This window comes from Podarcis erhardii (genome assembly GCF_964252035.2).
Source record: "Podarcis erhardii genome assembly, chromosome: 1".
NCBI lineage: Eukaryota > Metazoa > Chordata > Lepidosauria > Squamata > Lacertidae > Podarcis > Podarcis erhardii.
In genome coordinates, this window is record NC_138497.1 from 87,814,302 (window position 1) to 87,833,838 (window position 19,537).

Genomic DNA, 19,537 nt, shown 5'->3' on the forward strand with positions numbered 1-19,537 from the left:
TGCTGTATAAATTGAAAAGGTTATTTTTATACTCAAAGGAAAAGGTTTTACAAGCCCTTCAACCTGCATTCCTAAAACCCAATTTTTAACATAGTGAAGTGTGACAGTAACTAGCCTTCCCTTTTAGAGAATGCAGGCAAACAATTATTTTTCCACTGTTCCTTCATACATCTTGAATATTGTTGTAGAGATGTTTGAGACAGTCTTCTTCCTCACAATTTTATGGCTATTGTGCCTGTTGTATTCTGTTGATGTTTCAGAATAGTTTCTTTGTGCTGTCTCTCTCCCTGCTGGTTTACACATGCCCTCTAGGAAATCTTCCTGTTAGTGCATTGAAGGCTGTGACCTAGGTAACACCCAGTAAGGTCAGAGTTTCCGTACTGAGCCTTTTGGAGCTCTGCATTGGCACATTGACGGCATTCCAGTTTCTGGGGTTTTAACAATGATGAGAGCTAGTTTAAAAATGAGAGGAAGTTAAGGCTGTATGTTCTCTGCTCCTGAGTTACCCGTAAGCTTTGACCTGAGCAAATTAGCAATATCTCGAAAGGTTTGCTCCAGTGTTTGGCGCAATAAAGATTTTATGGTAGCTAAACCATAATCTACCTACCTTTCTCAGTCTGGTAGAAGAGCAAACTTAAACTAATAATTGACTTTTTTCCTCAGACAGGAGAGCTGCCCAACTCCTATCGACTCATTAGTGTTGTCAGCCATATTGGAGACACTTCCTCCTCAGGTAAGGCAAACATCACTTCCTTGATAGCTCTGCTCACTACAGGAAAAGTGTGTCTCTTGTGTTTTTTCAGCAACCAAAACCACAAAGGAAAAAGAAGAAGATTGTTAATATTTCATTTTGTGTGCTTGGGGGAAAAAAATCAGTTTTCCTAGAACCAACAGGGTTGTTGCCTAAATTCAGCAATTCAGTTAAGCTCACTGAAGCCCATAGAAATAATTATCCAAGAGAAACCAGCTATTTTAAGTGGAATTCATCTTGCTAGTTTAAATCAATCATTTTCAAAATAGCAAAATGCAGTTTGTACTAGGGAGTGTTATTGTCTTTCAGTTTATTAATTAATAAACAAATTGGCTTGAAAATACTTCTGATACTTAATGTAGTCTGGAAGCTACAGTCTATGGTGTTCTAATATTTTCTTTCTCTCTCTCCCCCATCATATTGAAGGTCACTATATTAGTGATGTGTATGACATTCGCAAGCAAGTATGGTTCACATACAATGACTTGGAAGTATCCAGAACTCAAGAAGCCTCTGTGCAGAGTGACAGAGACCGGAGTGGCTACATCTTCTTTTATATGCACAAGTAAATGTACTTTATGTGTCCTCCCCAAATGGTCCAATCCTTTTTTATTTGCATTTGCATTCTCTAAAATGGCCTCGTGTTTCTAATTCCTGTTTTCCTAGTTGCTAGTTATAGTATGGTCCTGAATAGTTTATAAGAATTATTGGAACCTGTTTAATAGCCCTTTGACTGGGAAGGTGCAAAATAGCGAGGCTGTAACTCTGGAACCTGAGCAGATTCTCTTGCATGCATTTGCCTGTCTTTTTCACCCTCTACATCAGGGGTGGGGACTCTCCAGTCGACAGGCCAATCTTGACCTGCCAGGAGGCCCAGTTTTTTCCTTGAGGCTATCCCCACTTATCAGCCAACTGATATCACTGTGTGATGGCAGCTGATGGATTGGGTGGAACAGGGTTCAATCCTACTGGATACTGCTTCACCAGCACATTCCTTGTAGTCCCCTGCAGAGAATATGATTGAACCCTACATTCAGCAGCTGGTGATCAGAGAGTTCAGTCCTGCTAGGTGCTGCTTTGCTTGCAGGTTTCTTGTGGGAAAAGCAGACCTAACCCTGGCTGGCCAGCTTTGACTAGTAAATGGGACCTCTCACCTCTCACTCATCTAATGTCATCATGAAGTCAGCTGGTTGACAGGTGAGTGGCCCCACTCACCTATTAAAGTTCATCCGTGGGGTACAGGAAGATAAACATCTGGCTCACTAGGCCTAGAAGGTTTCCTACCCCTGCTCTACAGCTTTGCTTCCCCATTAAAAGCTTTCCTTCTTCTTTGATGTGAACCTCTTTTGTGTTTCCCAGGGAGATATTTGATGAGTTGCTAGAAACGGAAAAGAATATGCAGCTGCCTTGCACGGAGGTGGGGAAGCCAGTTCGGCAGCCCATTTGAAGAACGTCGCTTTAACTGAGCACAAGTGATTTCTGAACTTTTGCCTGACATGCAAGAGCCACAAACCCCCGAGAACTCAGGGCGTAGTTGAGACAACCCCATGGAATAGGAGGAATGGACCACTTCACGCCTTCCTTTTGAATTTCAACCATGCAGCTAAGCTTCTTTTACCTGGAGTTTCCTTCTTATTATTTTGTTTTAAATAGTCAAGAAATAATTGTGCCAGCAGCCATGGTGTTAATCAGGCCAGAGGATTTAATGGCTCCTTCAAAAACTCATAAAAGGATGGTGTGAGAAGCGACTTCAAGTTCGCCCATTTACCTCTCACAGGGAAACTGAGAAGATGCTACATATTGGGTGGTTTTCTATGCCTTCCCTACACGAGAGCAAAATAAGCAATAGTCTCGAATCTGGTAAATATTGTGTACATAACGTGAATTGGAAAGTGCTGAAGGCTGACTCAGCTAAATGGAGTACCCTGGCATTGCTGAAACTGGGACACCCATGGTCTTTAATACAGGATCACACAGATCCAGGAAACAAACTGTCGGTGCTTTGGAACCCATGGATTACATCTTCACATAGTTCACTTTCGTCCTTGTTTTTAAAGTTAAAATATATACTATATAAATATATATATATAATTTTTAAAGTTTTTATTCTTTTTTGACTGTGTTCTTTTCTAAGTACTGCCGTTTGCAGAAAGGCTTTATTTCTCTGTGAGCATTTGTGTGTATAATCTGTATTAGTCTGTGTATATATATCTAGATATATATTAGCTGTGTTTCACTGAAGACTGTCCCGGTTTGGCAATGAGAGAGGCAGCTAACTGGAAATGCAAGTCCTGGCTTTTGGCAGGCCTTTTTTTACCAGTGCCCAGCTAGTGCTAATCAGTAAATGAAGCACGAACGAGAGTTCTGTTTTCCCTGTGTTTGTGTTGGCTTTCAGCCCTGAAAAACTGCACGTGCTTGAAAGGTGTGTGTGTGTGTGTGTGATATCCCAGCTTTACTCTGTTGGGCAAGAGTTGTATGCCAACAGATGAAATATTAAAATGTACCTGGATTTATTCTAATTGTGTGGTAAGTGCAGTTAAATCAGTTGAAAAAATCAGAGAACTCTCAAAAGTGGTTATTTGATGTTTTCGAAACATTTCAGGGTGTAGATGTTAGGGTTTGGTTATTTAATAGTATTTGGATAACACTAAATTCATTTTGTAGCTTGTTTGACAAAAAGGACGAACAAGAAAAATACTATCTAGAATTAATTTGTTTCAGTTCCTCATTTTAATGCTGGAAATTTATTCCAGTTTTTTCACTTTTACTTTTGTGGCAATAAAATTGCTAATAATTGAGGTGCCTCTTGGTTTGCCCCTAACTCAGACTTTTCTTTTGAAAAGGTTAACGGGTGTTGAGAGGGTTGTCGTCCCCCCTTCTTGACAATTGTTTTTAATTACAATTAGAACTTCCTAAGAAATATAATCCTTTGACTAGAAGACACAAACCATGGGCATTAGTAGGCAACAGGTATTACCTGTTGTGGAAGGATTTCCCTGCCGGGCTTATAGAATTACAGGCTGTGTTAGGCAACTCTGAATGACATTTGCTGTGTCAAGGGTAGTAGTAGGGTGATAACTTTATTATTTGCTTGGCTAATCTGCCAAACCAAACAAAAGTTCTCCCAAGTCATACTGCCAAAAACATAGTGTTTAAATTTATTCTATCATTGTGATTTTGCACTGTTGACGGTCAGAGTTATTTGAATGCGCTTTTTAGTAAGGAATAAGGGGTTTTTCTTGAGGTCAAAAGAGGAGCCTCAAAATGAAATACTGTTCTGGAGTAAGGCTGTACATCTCTTACTGATTCTGAGATAGTGCTGTCCATCTCCCCCCCCCCCCCCGAAACTCCCAGATAAATGCATTAAATAGTTGTCATGACACCTATAGGTTCATATTGATAGCATGGTCAAGATAAATTAACTCCCATATTTACAGTCAAAATATTATAGGTAGGTGTCATAATAAGACAGTATAGAGCATCCAGGTTCAGGTTCAGAGTCATCCAAATTGTCAGGAATGTGGAATTATTAGAGCAATCATATGTTTTTGCTTCATCTAGTATTGAGAATGCAACTTAGCCAGAAGTGACTGTAAGCCAGTGATTATGTCAAGCTATGGCAACTTTCTAAACAGTTTTTTGCCCCCTAAGGTGAAATGTGCTGGCAAGGAAGGTACTATCTAGTGCTCCCTCTATATATGTAAATTTACATTTACATCCTTGTTGGCATTTGCAGTCCATTAAAATCTGTAGAATGTGTTGTGCGAGGGAGATTCTAAGCTCAATCAGTTTTTATTGTCTACTGTTTTAACATGAAGTGCTGAAACTGTGCAAGAGTTTACGTTTGTACAGTTTTCTCGGCCATTCAGGATTACATTTAGAACCAAATTTTAAGTATGTGGTTTATAGCATCTTGTACTATAGGTAATCTTGAGAAATACAGAAACTTTGGGGACCTAAACAGCAGTGGCTTACTGCTGCTGTTTAGAATCCTGTTGCCTGCTAAAGGGAAAGTTTGTTTTTAGAGCAGTGTGATATGTAACTTTCTGAGACATTATTCTTGGTTTCAAAAGAAGGAAGCAACTAAACATGAGTTCACCCAATAGAATTTATTGTTTGGTTCATGCCTGCATATTTTAAACCTCACTTTTCTACATTCGCCCTATTTTTGCTGTATTTTTCTGCTATATTTACTTTTTGATAAAGAAGAATAGCCATATATGTGTTTGCACTAAGTAACTAAACTCTCCATAACCTCCACCCCTCCCCAATAAATCCTGTATATAGCTGGATTAATAAAATAGCTCAGGTTGTTTGCTAAAGAAAACTTTAGAAATCACCATGCACCTATTTTTTAATGAAGATTTTTCCTTATATAAGAAAAAGCTTGTTCTTTCTAGCCATGGGCTACAAATTGAAAACCTAAGCATGCAAATATAGGGCATTAGGCATCAGTGTTTCACTTAAAGTTAAACCTGTCCATCAGTTTTGCCCTCACTACTGGAAGATGAATGCTCAGTGTTTTATAAATGGAGTCTGTTGAAATAACCTTGAAGATACAGAGGATTCCAGTGATTTCTCTATCCTGGGCTCCCCGCCCCCTTCCACCATGGGGGAGCCCACAGCATAAGGTGTACTACTTGTTTCAGGCATGCAGGGTCTTTCAGGTGCTAGATGGGTTAACAAAACCTGCTTGCCCTGCAGCTAATTAAAGGCTGGATTAATTATAATTAAATAGTATTTCATTGGAAATCCATGGAATTTTTCAGATCCCTGTGATGGGAGTTTGGGGTAAGATGCGGAGTTGAGTTTCTGTATAAGAATTGGTGTTCTTTTTGAACCAGTGTAACATGGGGAGTGAACAGTCTCGGAATGAAAATGAAGTGGGTGGGTTGTTGCCCCTATGCTACTTCCCAGTGTTAACCTACTTCTTTGCTCCCCTGCTTCTTTAATAAGTTATTCTCTAAAAACTTAGGGGGAGTGAGTGAGTTGGGGCGAGAGTTCTTGTCATGTGTGTTTGAGGCAGTTGTCTTGGGGATTTTTTTTTAATGTTGGGAGTCACTTTGTGTCCCTTGACACTTAATGTGGAGCAGCACTTTTCTGTGTTTTAGCAGACTTGTTTCTATGTATTCTTTACTAAATTCTGCCTTCTTTTCTTCCTCTTTAAATGATGTGTAGATTGATTTCAGAGAAATTAAACACTCTTCATTAATGCTGAATCTCGTTTCTTTTTTTAAAAAAAGATTCAGGTGTCTTACAGCTTTGTTTAGCACAGAGTTACATTCTTCCCCTCCCTCTGCAGTGCATTGCACACCCTCAGAATATGCTTGAGACGGTTGGATGGTTCTCAGATTTCACTGCTGTTTATTGTTGTTGCAGATGATACTCTAAATTTATGACCTTCTATTTTTATGATTCTTCAAAACGTATTCCATTCCTTGGGGTTTGTATCCAACACAGCTGTTTCGTTAGTACAGCAGGCTTCCACTTGCGTAATGGACTTTTCCCCTCCTCTCCCCTCTAGCTCCCCGCGGACCCTCAAAATCTGCTCCAGAGGGTTGGAGGACTCTTCAGAGCAGATTTTGAGAGCATATGGGGAGAGGAGAGGAAGGAGAAGGCCTGCTTGCATAAAAGCTTTTGATGCAATCCCTTGTGTACTTGGTTTAGTTTAATTTTAAGCGTAAATCTGTTAAGAGAAGATACGTTTCGAAAAGCCATTGTGATCCATAGAGGAAAGAAATGTGCATTAGAAAGCTGACTTTCTCAGAAAGTCACCAAGCCACCAAATGTGCAGTTGAAAATCCATCCTAGTTCTGCTTTTGTCCTGTAAGGTAAGGTGTGGTAAGTTGCTTCTCAAGTGGGGGCAGGTCCTCATTTTGAAGACCTATGTATCTGCATTATAAAATGCGTATGGTAAGCCATATGGAATACTTTTCATTAAGGAAACTTCAGCTTGCTGTTCTACTCATTGCTTAAAGCCTGATAAATGGAAGTAACTGCAGTTGCTAGTCCTGTTGTCGGCATTTTTATGTGTGATTATTGAATAATGGGAATTTGGAGTCATGAATTTTCTGTAAAATATATTTGAATTGCCTATGATTAGCCCTAGCCCACTAAATGTGATCAAAAACCACACTTCTGTGTGCAGGCAAATTGGAATTCACTCTGCACTTCTGGATTCAGCTACAAGACAGCCTTGTGTTGGTGGCTCACTAGAATAAATCACTACCTCGTTTCATAGGTGGAGAAAGATGAGACTCAAGTGGGCAGACACAAGTTTTAAAGGCTCCTTTTTTCCTGCCTGGGCTGACCTGTGTTTCTAGTAACTCAGAATTTGACCACCTGTAGGGTTAATGAATAAAATCCCCTTTGTTGCTGTATATAATCCAGTGGCAGAAAATGCTTGATTGTTTATTCTGGGATGCTCCAAACAAACTTGGAATTATTTTTATTTTAAGTAAAAATATCCACTTTGAGGCAATGACAGCAGAAAGTTTACATTTTTAGAAAAGTCCTTTTTCCTTCTTGAGATTCTGTTGCTTCCATTGAGGAAGGGCAGCAAAATTTTGTCGGGACATTCCAAAGACAGCAAGAAAATCTTCATCTGATATGTAGTCCTATGGGATGGGGGGGAAAGGGCAAGGATGAGAGAGAGAGCAAGTCCAATCATAAAGGTAACACTGTAGTGAAAACACTACGTCCAGATTTCCTGTGAGTATTTGGGGGCACAGCCTGATAACACTTAGACAAGATGGCATGCTCAGAACAAGTTAAGGAAACTGGAGATTGTTCTGTATTTTTCTCAAGTTGTTGCCACTTTATGCTGGAGAAGAATGAATGAACAGTGGGAGGTATTCAGCTAACTTTTTACGCCACTGCAAAAATTAGCACTGGCACAAATTTTCTTCCTCCTCCTTCTCCCACACAATTTCCAAATCAGCTCTGGAGGATCAGGGGAACCACCAGAACAGATTAGGGGGGAACACATGGGGAAAAGAGGGAGAGAATGTTCCATCTCTTGCTCACACACAAATCCTTATGCTGATGGTCTCCCAGCCTTAACACTATCTTGAATACAACCTAATATTAATTGGGGCAGATGGGGATGGCTATGGAACGGAACTGTGCATATCTAATACTTGTCCAGCCTTCAAATGCTTCAGCACACTAGCAAGCTTTTATTCCTACACCCATTAGATGTTTGTAGCCCTGATTTAGCATACGCTAGCCTATTCTGTATCTGGATTTGGTGATGTGAGATTAAGCTGTGCCAAGATCTGCATACACCACCACTTTGAGCTCTTTGGAGGAAAGGCAGGATATAAATGCAATAAATAAACAGAAATGTGAATGCAGCCCTGGGATCTCACCTCCTTCCTGCTGGGGTTTACATCGCTGGGTAGTTTCTCTGCAGACACATTCATCAATTTCTCCAGAGGGTAGGTTGACATTGAGATACTACCCAAGGTTGTGTTGGCAGTGAAAACTGTTTTTGCATCAAGGATTTCCTGAAAGAGAAATTGGAAGGGGGAATCCCCAAAGCTCAAATGTGTCTTGTATCCATTTAAACAAGAGTTGAGGCAAGGCTTTTTTTCAGCCTCGACAGAATTCAGTTCCGGCATCTCTCAGGTGGGCATCATTGCCATTATGGGAGAACAAGGGAGGTGTTCATGGTGAGTTCCAACACCTCTTTTTCTAGAAAAATAGCACTGAGTTGAGGGAAGGTAAATTGGCATGGTAAGCTGAACTGTTTTAGATCAATAAATGCATTTATTGATCTAAAATGCAGTATTGTGGGTTCTGGTGCACTTTGTAAGAAAGGAATTAAAAAATAAAAATTCTAGTGCCATCCAGAGGAATAAGAATTGTAGAGTTGGAAGGGACATGTTGGTCTGTTGCGGCAGAAACAGTCTAGTACACAATCACTTGTGCCATAATGCTCTTGTCTTTAAGGTGCTGCAAGGAGGTCAGTCACTACAGCATCAGAGGAACAGTGAGGGAGGTGGAGAGGGCATGCTGTGGGCAATGTCCTCTACAAGCAGTTAACCTCATCCTTAAAGAGGAATGCAACTCCGTTGCTCCTCAGCTGTGATCATACTAACTATCCCTCTAAAGGGAAGTTTTTCTGGAGTAAGTATTGCAGCCTTTTATACTGAAATAACTTTAAAAGAAGGCCTTACATCCCCCAATCAGATAGTACAGGCATGAAAAGCTACACAGCAGTTACTGCTATAAAATGAACTTGGGTCCTATTGTTCCTGGTTTTCTATGAATTAAATGGCAACTGTGCCACCTGCACTTGTATATAATCAAACACGTGTTCTCCTCCCTGCTTTCTGTCCCACTCTTCAGTAATACTTACAGAAGTGATCTGGCCAAGGTTGTCCTCATCTACAAGTTCAGCTTTTAACTCTTCATAGGATTTCTTCTCCTGCATGAAGATAGACCACAAAAACCTTGGGAGTTACCAGACTACCCACACACATGAACATTTTGATTTGACTGAAGGCTAGAGAGTTAAAATAGGATTCCTTAAAGAGAAGTCTGCTGAATCTTAAGCCTGGTAACCTATGTGCTCATCATCATTTGTGGATACAGACTGTCTGGATGTAGCTAGCTACACTTCAGCATGTTGAAAGTTCATGAAAGCTAATTCTGAGGAAAATCTGTAGGTGGGGTGGGTAACGTGCTTCCAGCTCCCATCGTCTCCAGTCCACCTGGCCAAAGGTCAAGGATGATGGCAGCTGTAATCGAACAACATCTGGAAGGTTAGAGGAGAGCTCTAACAAGGCAGAGCAATTAGAGGGAAAGTAAAGTTTTCTACACATTTCAAACATGTCTTTGAATTCACATGGGATTAACCTTTGTTGCACGACGTGGTGTTCTCAGCTGCCTTCTGTTAGACCTGAAAGAATAAGGGCCACTAGGTCACTTACTGTCCCTTTGAGGGGGTCCCATGCTAGGAACCAGCCAGTGAATGTCGGAGGCTCAAAGCCTTGCTTCACAATCACAATGGGAGTGTCAAGGTCACGTCCACCCGGGTGAGTTCGCAGGTACTCCTGCACCGTTACGGCTGCTGCCTCCTTCTCAGCCTCATTTGCATCTTTGCCGATCCAGAAGTAAACCTGGCCGGAGAAAAAGCTCTTATGAATGGAAGCGGACATGCAGCTCATGTGCCAGTAGCTGGATCAAAAGGGAGAAAGGTTCAGGGAATTCTGCCCTTGCGTTTGTGTTTGCCTGTGTATATCTCTCAACCGTAGACTTAAAGCTTCTGTGGCAGACCATAACCCCCTAAACCTTAGGGAACCTTAGCTAACAGTTTCTAGAGGGGTAGTGGTCATATTCATTTCTTACCCCAAAAACAACAAAATTGTGGCACTTTAAAGGCTAACCAGTTGGTTAAGACAAGGTTTTGTGGACTATAGTTCACACCATCAGCTGCATGGAGTGTTAATATAGCACATTAATTATATCAGATGAGAAGTGTGTGTGCGCGAACAAAGCTGTAAAGAAATTCCAGCGTGCAATATTAACCATGAAAGTAAGATTCAATAGCATTATTACGGGGGGGGGGGGGGACATTCATTGCCAATGTGCTTCATTACCCCCCACCTCAGACCTACCTGGTCCCAGGCATCCAGTAGGAACACATCATCTTCTTCCAAGTCATCTTGAGTAAAATTTGTGATCTCCATGGCAAGGAAGCGCCCTGTCTTATTGGAGCATTGAAAGAGCCGAGGTGCGATGGCAATTGTTTCCTCCTGTAATCTGCACAGAAAGAGGGAGAGAGACAGGTCAGGTGGCAGGTCAGCTCCCTATTTGCGCACAAGCACATGGAGAAAAAGCCATATATCCAGCTTTTCTACCAGGCCACATCAGATGCAGCCGTTCTCAACCTGTGGGTCCCCAGATGTTGGACTACAACTCCCATCATCCTTGAGCTCTGGCCTTGGGGTGATGGGAGTTGTAGTTCAACATCATCTGGGAACCCACAGGTTGAGAAAGGCTGAATTGGAGCAATCTAGAGTAGAGAAGCAGCCAGAAAGGGTGTGCGAGGGTTTCATTTCCCCCTGAAACTCCTTGCCACTTGCCTCTAAAATAACCACCCTCTGCAAGTGGATTTGAAGGGAGGGAAACTGACACTTGAGGTTTTCTCGCACATGCCTTAAAAAGCCACCAGAGTCTTCCGATTTTGAGTGGAGATGGAGGCTGTGGCTTCTTCCATCCAATTCAGACTTTGGCATTAGGAGAGTAAGGATTGGCGTGTAAGAGTGCATTGCCTAGGCAGGACCGGCCCTGCCATTAGCCAGTGTGAAGTAGCCATTTCAGGCAATGGAGGCTGGGAGAGATGGCAACCACACTAAGAAAATTTAACTATGAACCCCCAAATTTGGAATCCTGTTCCAAACCTGTACCAAAGGTTTGCACGTCTTTTACAGCAAAATCCCAGCATTTTGCAGCACGCCATAAACTGAGCAATTGATACATCAAACACAGGCTTCATGCTTTATATTAACTATGAACCACAAATCAGTGCCAAATGGTGGAGTTCTAGCCCCCTGAGTGGAAGCCTCAGTAGCAGCTATGCTGCCTTGTTGGTGGCCTGGGCTGGTTGGCTTCCTTGCCTCACAGGATTCTGCAACCAGCATGCCTGGAAAGGGCCCCTTGCCCAAGTGATTGCCGACGTGGGGATCCAGGGCACAGTCCTTCAATGGCTGCGCTCGTTTCTCTCTGGTCGGGGACAGAGGGTGGCGCTTGGGGGGGAATTGTCATCGCGCCACTCCTTGGTGTGTGGAGTGCCTCAGGGTGCGATTCTCTCCCCGATGCTTTTTAACATCTTTATGCACCCCCTCGCCCAGCTTGTCCGGAGTTTTGGGCTGGGCTGCCATCAGTATGCTGATGACACCCAACTCTATCTGTTGATGGATGGCCATCCTGACTCGGCCCCGGACACACTGGCGAGATGCCTGGAAGCTGTGGCTGGATGGTTACGTGGGAGCCGGTTGAAGTTAAATCCTTCGAAGACAGAGGTCCTCTGGCTGGGCCGGGACGATATGGGATTGAGGGGGCAACTCCCATCTCTTGCGGGGGTGCAATTAGTGCCAGCACCGTCCGTTAAGAGTTTGGGTGTAATCTTCGATACCTCCCTCTCTATGGAGGCGCAGATTACAGCTATAACAAAGGCGGCATTTTTTCATCTCCGCCAAGCTAAGCAGTTGGCCCCTTATCTCTCTCGCCCTGACCTAGCCACCGTGATCCATGCGACGGTCACCTCCAGACTGGATTATTGTAACTCGCTCTACGTGGGGCTGCCCTTGAGACTGACCCAGAAACTCCAGCGGGTGCAGAATGCCGCGGCGAGACTCCTTATGGGGTCTTCGCTGCGAGATCACATTCATCCAGTACTATACCAGCTGCACTGGCTCCCGGTGGAGTACAGGATTAGGTTTAAGGTGCTGGTTTTAACCTTTAAAGCCCTATACGGCCTAGGACCCTCGTACCTACGGGACCGCCTCTCCTGGTATGCCCCACAGAGAAACCTACGGTCTGCAAATAATAACACCCTCAAGGTCCCAGGCCTCAGAGAGGTTAGGCTGGCCTCAACTAGAGCCAGGGCCTTTTCGGCTGCGGCTCCAATCTGGTGGAACGCTCTGTCACAAGAGACTAGGGCCCTGCGGGACCTGACATCTTTCCGCAGGGCCTGCAAGACAGAGTTGTTCCACCAGGCCTTTGGTCAGGGCGCAGCCTGACTCCCTCCTCTGGCAACCTGCACAGAATATTGCTTAATCGGTTGCCACTAATTTAATTTGATTTTAATTTTTATAATGAATATTTTGAATGTGTGATTATTTGATTATTTGATTATTGTTAGCCGCCCTGAGCCCGGCTTCGGCTGGGGAGGGCGGGATATAAATAAAATTTATTATTATTATTATTATTGTAAGGTAGTCAGTGGAGGCCATGCATTCTGGCAGCCATGGTGTGCACACATCTGCTGCTCTGATGATGTGATGCAGGCAGCTAGCACTGCCCCTGCAGAGCAGTACTTGCCCAGGTGCCAGATGTTACCTTTTGTTGTTGGCGTACTGGGACTTCCCGCCTAGCGCAATCCAGAACTCCGCAGGCTCCTGTCCTTCTGCGATCACTGCTTTCTCGGTCTTGGAGATCAGGTCAGCCACACTCCTGGCCATCTCCCTCTCATCCCCACTGCAACCCTGCAGGAAGGAAAACCAGACTGTGGTGTGGGGGTTGGGGGTTGGGTCAGCCTTTCAATTAACTAAATTCCACTCCCTCTTCCAAAGCTGAGGATGTTTGTTCTGATCACACTTGCTAGTGCCCTCAGCCTCCAAATCACCCACCAGCTGTGCACTTCTCCCGGAAAGGATGCCTACCTTCCCATACCAGAGGTAGCAGCAACTCTGAGTCTTGAGGATAAAGACATCGTTGGAATTGAGGGAGGAGGCCCGGGGTGGCACCTCAAAGGCCTTGGTGTTGAACTCGTTGGTCCCATGCACCTGGAAAAGGCGGGTGGTGGGCACTGGAGCTGTGCTGCCAGCTCGGGAGGTACCACCCTAGGTGTAAGGAGGAAGGGGAAAAAGAATTTAGACAGCTATGAGAGTCCAGGCATCACTCCAGGCTTCTAGGGCTTGGATACTACAAGAGCAAGAGAAATTATGCAAAATTCATGCACACTTTCTGAATGGGTGCTGTGTTGAGGAATTCCACAGCCTCTCAGCCATGCTTCTATAGAGCATGAGCATCACTGCACTCCAAAGCCCAGTGCATTGGTTATATCATCCCAAATAAAGGTCATAGGACTGCATGAAAGCAAGATCTATTTGTTAAGCCTCAACCCTCCCCCAGAGACATAAACTATTTTGTACAAGCTTTGTCCCATCCATTATTTCACCTTCCACTGCAGAACTATAGGAACTGGCCGCAAAAGGCCCCTTTCCTGACACAGATGAGGTCAGGTCACTCTGTGACTAACGCATTCTAGGTTCCCCTTTGCCTTGATAGCTTCCCATTCCGCAATAGCCTTTTCTGCCACTGGAACTTAAACCCGCTGCTCCTTGTCCTGTTCAGGGCATGGAATGAATGGGATATTTCCCCCTCCCCTTTCTGAAATCTGACAGGAGGGTCACATCCGCTCAATATACAAAGCGCCGCCACCAAAGGAAAAGGGATGAGGAAGCGGTGGAGTGCTCAACCACAAGCAGTTTACAAAGTGGCAACAAGAATACAGCCTGTCATAAAACTCCCTTGAAGTGGTATAACTCCAGATTAGGAAGCTTCGAGACCAAAAGACATGTGAAGTGGGAAAGATGTGGTTTGATCTCCCAGTGGGCTTTTAATATTATTATTTAAAGCCCCTCTGGGATCTCAGATTTTGATTGGAGAAGTGCTGCTGGTGGAGCAGGTGTTCACTTCTCTGTGATTTTCCTAGTCTAAATTGCTCCCCAATCCCCAAAACTATGATTATTTCCACTGAGGGAGGGGAAACAAGGGAACCTGTATTGTGCCTGTTACCCTCCCCCACCCCAAATACCTACTTGGATGCAAAACCTAAATCCTCCTTAGAACTATTGTTCTGATCAAAATTAGAGCCACCACCAGATACTCTAAAGTTCTCTTTGGATTTCCTGTCTCGTATCTGTTTTGCTCCCCATTGTACAGCTGGGAAATGGAAAGGGAGGCAATTTTAACCACCGAGTCTGTCCCTCTTGTGCTCACCGAATACACCACCATTCGTCCCTTGAAGATGGCCATAAGATGAGCAGGCTCCTTGCCCATAGTCACTCGCACCTGCACAGGTTCACCATTATACTGTTGGTCCAGAATGACAGCCTGGTAAGCAGAGGCAGTGATCTCATCGGGGCTGGCATGGCGACCCTGGAAAGCAGCAACAGAGTAGGCTGACTTAAAAGGCTGGGGTACAGTTCCGACTGTCTCTCAGCTACAATTCAATGGAGAAAGGACTTCAAAACTCATGACTGTGTTGTGAGCAATGGAACACAGCATCTTACAACAGAATCCAGTGGCATCTTTAGGGTCCTGAGAACTTCAGACTCCTTTGGAAAGGCAAATTCCTAGTACTTGTTGTTGTTGTTCTGAACATGCAAATGGTTTCTACTGCTCCTTGGTGACATGTGGAAGGTCTTTCTTCTCTCTCCATCTCCTTGGCCTATACTCTGCTTCCTTTGCCGTAATCCCTCCTGCCCACCTCCACCTGCTCACCTGCCAAATGTAGATCATGTAGTGCATTTTACTGGAGACTAGATACTTGTAGAGGATAAGGTAGCAGTCGCCGCTGTAGAAATGACCAAGCCAGCGACCCTCCACTGGTACCAGTTCCAAGTCCTCAATTCGCCAGACCTGTCAAGGCAAGTGGAACATGAGCAACAGGGTAGTAGTAGACATTCAAGGGGTAGGCAGGGGTTGGTGGGTGGAGGTTTCCTCAGTATAGCCAGGAATATAGTGCTTGGCAAAGTTAGCTCAGTTAGCAGTTAGGTCCATCATAACTGGACACTGCAGATTCTGAGATTTCCTGGGAGAAAACAGGAGGGCAAATGGAAGTGTGAGCAAGCCCCTAGAGTAGTGGTGTATATCTGAATTTCTCAACTGTGTACATTTGGGGTGATGGTGGAAGGAAATGTGGCACTGGATACAGAATTCAGCCTTCTAAGGAACTCGATTCTCATTTAAAACACCACCAAAGCATCACTTTTCAAGTCCTTATGGCTATGGTGATATGCTTCAACTTTACTGTGTGATGCCTTGTGAAGTCCCAGAGAAAGAAGTAGTGATGAAGAAGATGGTCCTCAGTTCCCTTGCGTTCCTGCTGATGTTGTCCTTACAGGGCCTGTGGTGAGCCCAGGGCAAAGACCTTCCCGAGCCTACAAACCTAAGGAGCACCAAAGCATACCCCACAGCCCTACCAAAGTTATAATTGAATGGTATTGAATTTATATCCCACCCTTCCTCTCAAAAGTGTCCAGGGCCTTATGTTATGTGGCATTCATGCTGCTGTTCCCCAACTAGCCAAGTCACTGGCACTGGATATAATTTCGCAGCTTGTCCTCCTTTCAGAAAGGCAAATTTGGACAGCTGTAACCAAAGAGATTTTCAGTCCTTTTGTTGCCACAGGTTCAAAAGGTGTGGCTAGTTTGGGGCTGGTCCTGCCAGATTTATTGCAGTTGCTCACCTTTAACTCCAGCTCTACTTTCATAATGCTAGCATGGCAATTCATTTTGCATATTTGCAGAGCTGAGGCCAAGAGGAAGCCTTTGAGATAGACCTCTCTTGTGCTCTTGTGTCTCACAACAGGTTATCCCACTAAACTCAAAGCCAAAAGGGGGTGGGGACTTGGGTGGGCCTGGTTCTTACCCAGGGCTTTTTCCCCCCAGCCGAAACTCTCCTGAGCTCAGTTCTGGCACCTCTCAGGTGGGCACCATTGTCATTACAAGAGAACAAGCATGTGGTGATTTCTGGCACCTCTTTTTCTAGAAAAATGGCACTGTCCTCACCTCTACTTCTCCAGAGCCGTCATCCACCATCTTGTGCAGGGCAGCCATCTCCGGCTTGGCATGGAGAGTGGTGGCATCAAACTTCACTTGCTCTACTTTGGCTGTTGGGCAGCCAGGGAAGAAAGTAGGTAGGTTTGGTCTTAACCAGCACATCTGCATCTGAGGGACCGTGTGGCCCCAAGGATGGGCAATTACAAGCTAAAGAATAAACTTTGATGGGATGGATGGAAACTGCATGTGTTACTCCTACAGGAAGGAGGCACCACCATGTATGGTTTCCACAGCAGAAAGCAGAGGATAGCAACCCACATGCTTATAAAACCCAACATTTGGGATTCTGCTGAGAACTGCCCTGGGTTTGTCAGATGCAGGGCAGTATGCAAATTTTAACAACAGCAGCAACAACAACGACGTTTCATTCTAAAGGTGTGTTTGTTCATATACAACACAAACCCTCAGCAGCTCATGTCAAGGATGCTGCCAATATTAAGGAGGGGGTTCACAATAAATGCTTCTTTCAACCCACATTCAAGGCCACAATTACCCAGTGTGGTGCTCTCCCATCATGCCTAACCATTACCGGCCATTCATTGTGCACCTTGTGGATGGCAGGAACTGGAATCCCACAGCTAGAGGGCACCATGTTGGTTACCACTGCACTAGACCTCCGTAGTGGGGGTTTTTGTGTGTGTGTGTAAACAAGAATGAGTCTGGCAGAGCTTTAGCTCCAGAATTCCCAGAACGGTTTCACAACCAATTCCTCTTCCCAAAGGACTCTGGGAACTGCACCTCTGTGAGGGGAAGAGGGGTCGAATAAAAACAACTCTAAGCAGCCTTAATGAACTACAGTTCCCAGGATCCTCGGTGAAAAGCCATGACTCTCAAAGTGGTATAATAGTGTTTTTAAGGTATTGTGCAGATATGGCCCATATTAACTATGTACAGTGGTACCTCAGGTTAAGAACTTAATTCATTCCAGAGGTCCATTCTTAACCTGAAACGGTTCTTAACCCGAGGCGTGCTTTCGCTAATGGGGCCTCCTGCTGCCGCTGCGCCACTGGTGTGTGATTTCCATTCTTATCCTGGGGCAAAGTTCTTAACCTGGAGCAACCACTTCCTGGTTAGTAGAGTTTGTAACCTGAAACATCTGCAACCTGAAGCGTCTGTAACCTGAGGTACCACTGTACTTAAGTACATATTTAACTGTGGATTTTCAATTTTCTTTGCAAATTGAAACTGTGGGTTTTCAAATTTCTTTGCAAATTGATACAGAAAAAGAGAGAATGAATTGAGGAATGAACACAGAAACTGACACAGAACAGACTGATCTGCCTTTTCACAAAAGAGACAGGCCAAAACAACATTCTTTCCCACCTCTTCTTGTGGGGCCCATACCTGTCAGAAGCAGCTTCAAAACCATCAGCTCCACTAAGTTGATCAGACTTCAGCACTTACCTATTTTCCCAACTGTGTTGGTCTTGCCAAAGCCAGTGCTTTGATGGGGGAGAGTCCATTTCTGAAAGAGCTGCCTAAAGACAGCAGATTCAGAACCGTCATTTTCAGTCTCCACGCTGGTGCTGGGTGGGTAGTTCTTTGCCTTCATGTAACCCTGAGATGACAAAGAGAAGACCAGAACAGAGCAACTTTCACAACAAGGTGAGGAAGGACTCCACAGAGACTTAATTAAACAGAGCATATCTGGAAGTATCCTAGACTATCACCCTCAACAGGCCCAGTGTTATCTGTTTAACACCTGGGGCCTGCAACAAAAAATGATAAGTGTATTCCTCGCCTACTATAACAGCAGTGCTCATGTACATGGTGCCAGCCAGCCAGCCAGCCAGCCAGCCAGCAATGCCCCCGTTAGAACACTCCATTCCATCCCTCTGCCACCAGTTTTCTTTTTCAACTAACACTCAGCATTCTGTGGTTACTGAGCATGCTTGGTCCTCATTGGTCAGGATGTGGGTTTTTTTTGTGTGTGGGGGGGGGAGTGTTGCCTCTTACATTTTGTTGGTTTTTAAAGCTCTATTTTGTTGTATGGTAGCTTCCTCTTGTTTCTCATTAGTCCTGTTGGCCCTCACCACCTGCTTTGGCTATTAGAGGGGCTAAAGATGGCTTTGGGTTCATCCAGGCTTTATGCTCTTACATTAACTTAGGATAAAAAGGAAACAATGTAGAACACAAACTAGCTTGAGCTCCAGTCTTTTGCACCCCTGATTTCTAGTGTAGTAGATGCAATGCGAGACAGAATTGCTGCATTTTTAAATACTGTATATTCTTCAAACTGGAAAATGGAAGGTCTAAAAAAAAAAAAAAAGCATGAGTTTGCTCGTTGTTTTTTTGCAAATGGTGTCCTGTTGAATAATATCCACCAAGAATTTACTGTAATTTATATGATTTATTGGGGCATTTGTCTGCATTGGTACAGTCATTTTTTGCTGTTGACGGAACATTAAACAAAGGACTGGTGGAAGAATTCCTTCCCAGAATTTGCTATCCACGATTTCACTTTGCTTCAGTATAAGGACTGTGATTAAATTATTTTTTTTAAAGCCTGTAAAGTTTTTTCTGTTTTATATACTTGCTTCCCTGATACCCTCCTTAAGCCTATGAAATGGATGAGGCTAAAAGGAAGACAGGCAAGTAGGCATAAGGTAATATCCAAGCCCTGGTCCAAAATCCAGACAGAGAATCTAAAAGAGTTGGTAGCATTCATATTAGTCAAGATCTGGAATCATGGAGCCAAAAATGGCTTTGATCCCTTGAAATGGCAGAAGAGAGAGTGGAGGCACTTTGTTCCAGTATCTCCAAGAAGTTCTAGAACATTGCAAAAGGTCCTTGCCCAGATATGAGACTGTATGGGCTCAGCTTTGCCTTATCCTCTCACTCACCAGGGCCCGTGTCATCGCTTGCCGCTTCTCCTCCTTGCTTGAATTCCTACCCTTCCACACAAAGATCTTCACACCACCTTGGTCCAAGATGAAGCAATCCTGACAGGAGACAAAACAAGATCAGTTGTTTCATTATAAAGAAGCTGTTTAGGCCAGTATAGCCTTCTTTTATTACCAGGCTCTCTCTTACAGCATAGGTGGGTAGCCAGTAATTCTCTAGATGTTGATGGACTCCAGCTCTCATCAACCTCAGCCACCATGGTCAGTGGTCAGGGATGATGGGCATTGTAGTCCAGCAACATCTGGAAGGCCACAGTCTCACTAGGCAGAACGGCTACAACTGTGTTAGATGACATTGGAATAAT

At 44.0% G+C, this 19,537-nt stretch overlaps 2 protein-coding genes across 5 annotated transcripts in view; one reads left to right on the forward strand and one right to left on the reverse strand.

Moving 5' to 3' along the window:
* The window catches only part of USP37 (ubiquitin specific peptidase 37), a 32,577-nt gene extending 26,607 nt beyond the window's left edge, over positions 1–5,970 (forward strand). For all 3 annotated transcript variants that reach the window (XM_081852606.1, XM_081852608.1, XM_081852607.1), the window contains exons 22-24: positions 664–733; positions 1,178–1,316; positions 2,111–5,970. In XM_081852606.1, the coding sequence (XP_081708732.1) occupies positions 664–733; positions 1,178–1,316; positions 2,111–2,198 (297 nt within the window). In that variant the 3' untranslated portion in view covers positions 2,199–5,970. The remainder of the gene's footprint in view (positions 1–663; positions 734–1,177; positions 1,317–2,110) is intronic.
* A 1,214-nt stretch (positions 5,971–7,184) lies between these two features.
* Positions 7,185–19,537, reverse strand: part of VIL1 (villin 1) — a 31,487-nt gene continuing 19,134 nt past the window's right edge. For both annotated transcript variants that reach the window (XM_081852704.1, XM_081852705.1), the window contains 12 exons: positions 19,173–19,271; positions 17,734–17,887; positions 16,279–16,379; positions 14,990–15,127; positions 14,486–14,644; positions 13,144–13,323; positions 12,821–12,966; positions 10,375–10,519; positions 9,688–9,876; positions 9,114–9,182; positions 8,122–8,259; positions 7,185–7,368 (listed from right to left, as the gene is read on the reverse strand). In XM_081852704.1, the coding sequence (XP_081708830.1) occupies positions 7,255–7,368; positions 8,122–8,259; positions 9,114–9,182; positions 9,688–9,876; positions 10,375–10,519; positions 12,821–12,966; positions 13,144–13,323; positions 14,486–14,644; positions 14,990–15,127; positions 16,279–16,379; positions 17,734–17,887; positions 19,173–19,271 (1,632 nt within the window). In that variant the 3' untranslated portion in view covers positions 7,185–7,254. The remainder of the gene's footprint in view (positions 7,369–8,121; positions 8,260–9,113; positions 9,183–9,687; positions 9,877–10,374; positions 10,520–12,820; positions 12,967–13,143; positions 13,324–14,485; positions 14,645–14,989; positions 15,128–16,278; positions 16,380–17,733; positions 17,888–19,172; positions 19,272–19,537) is intronic.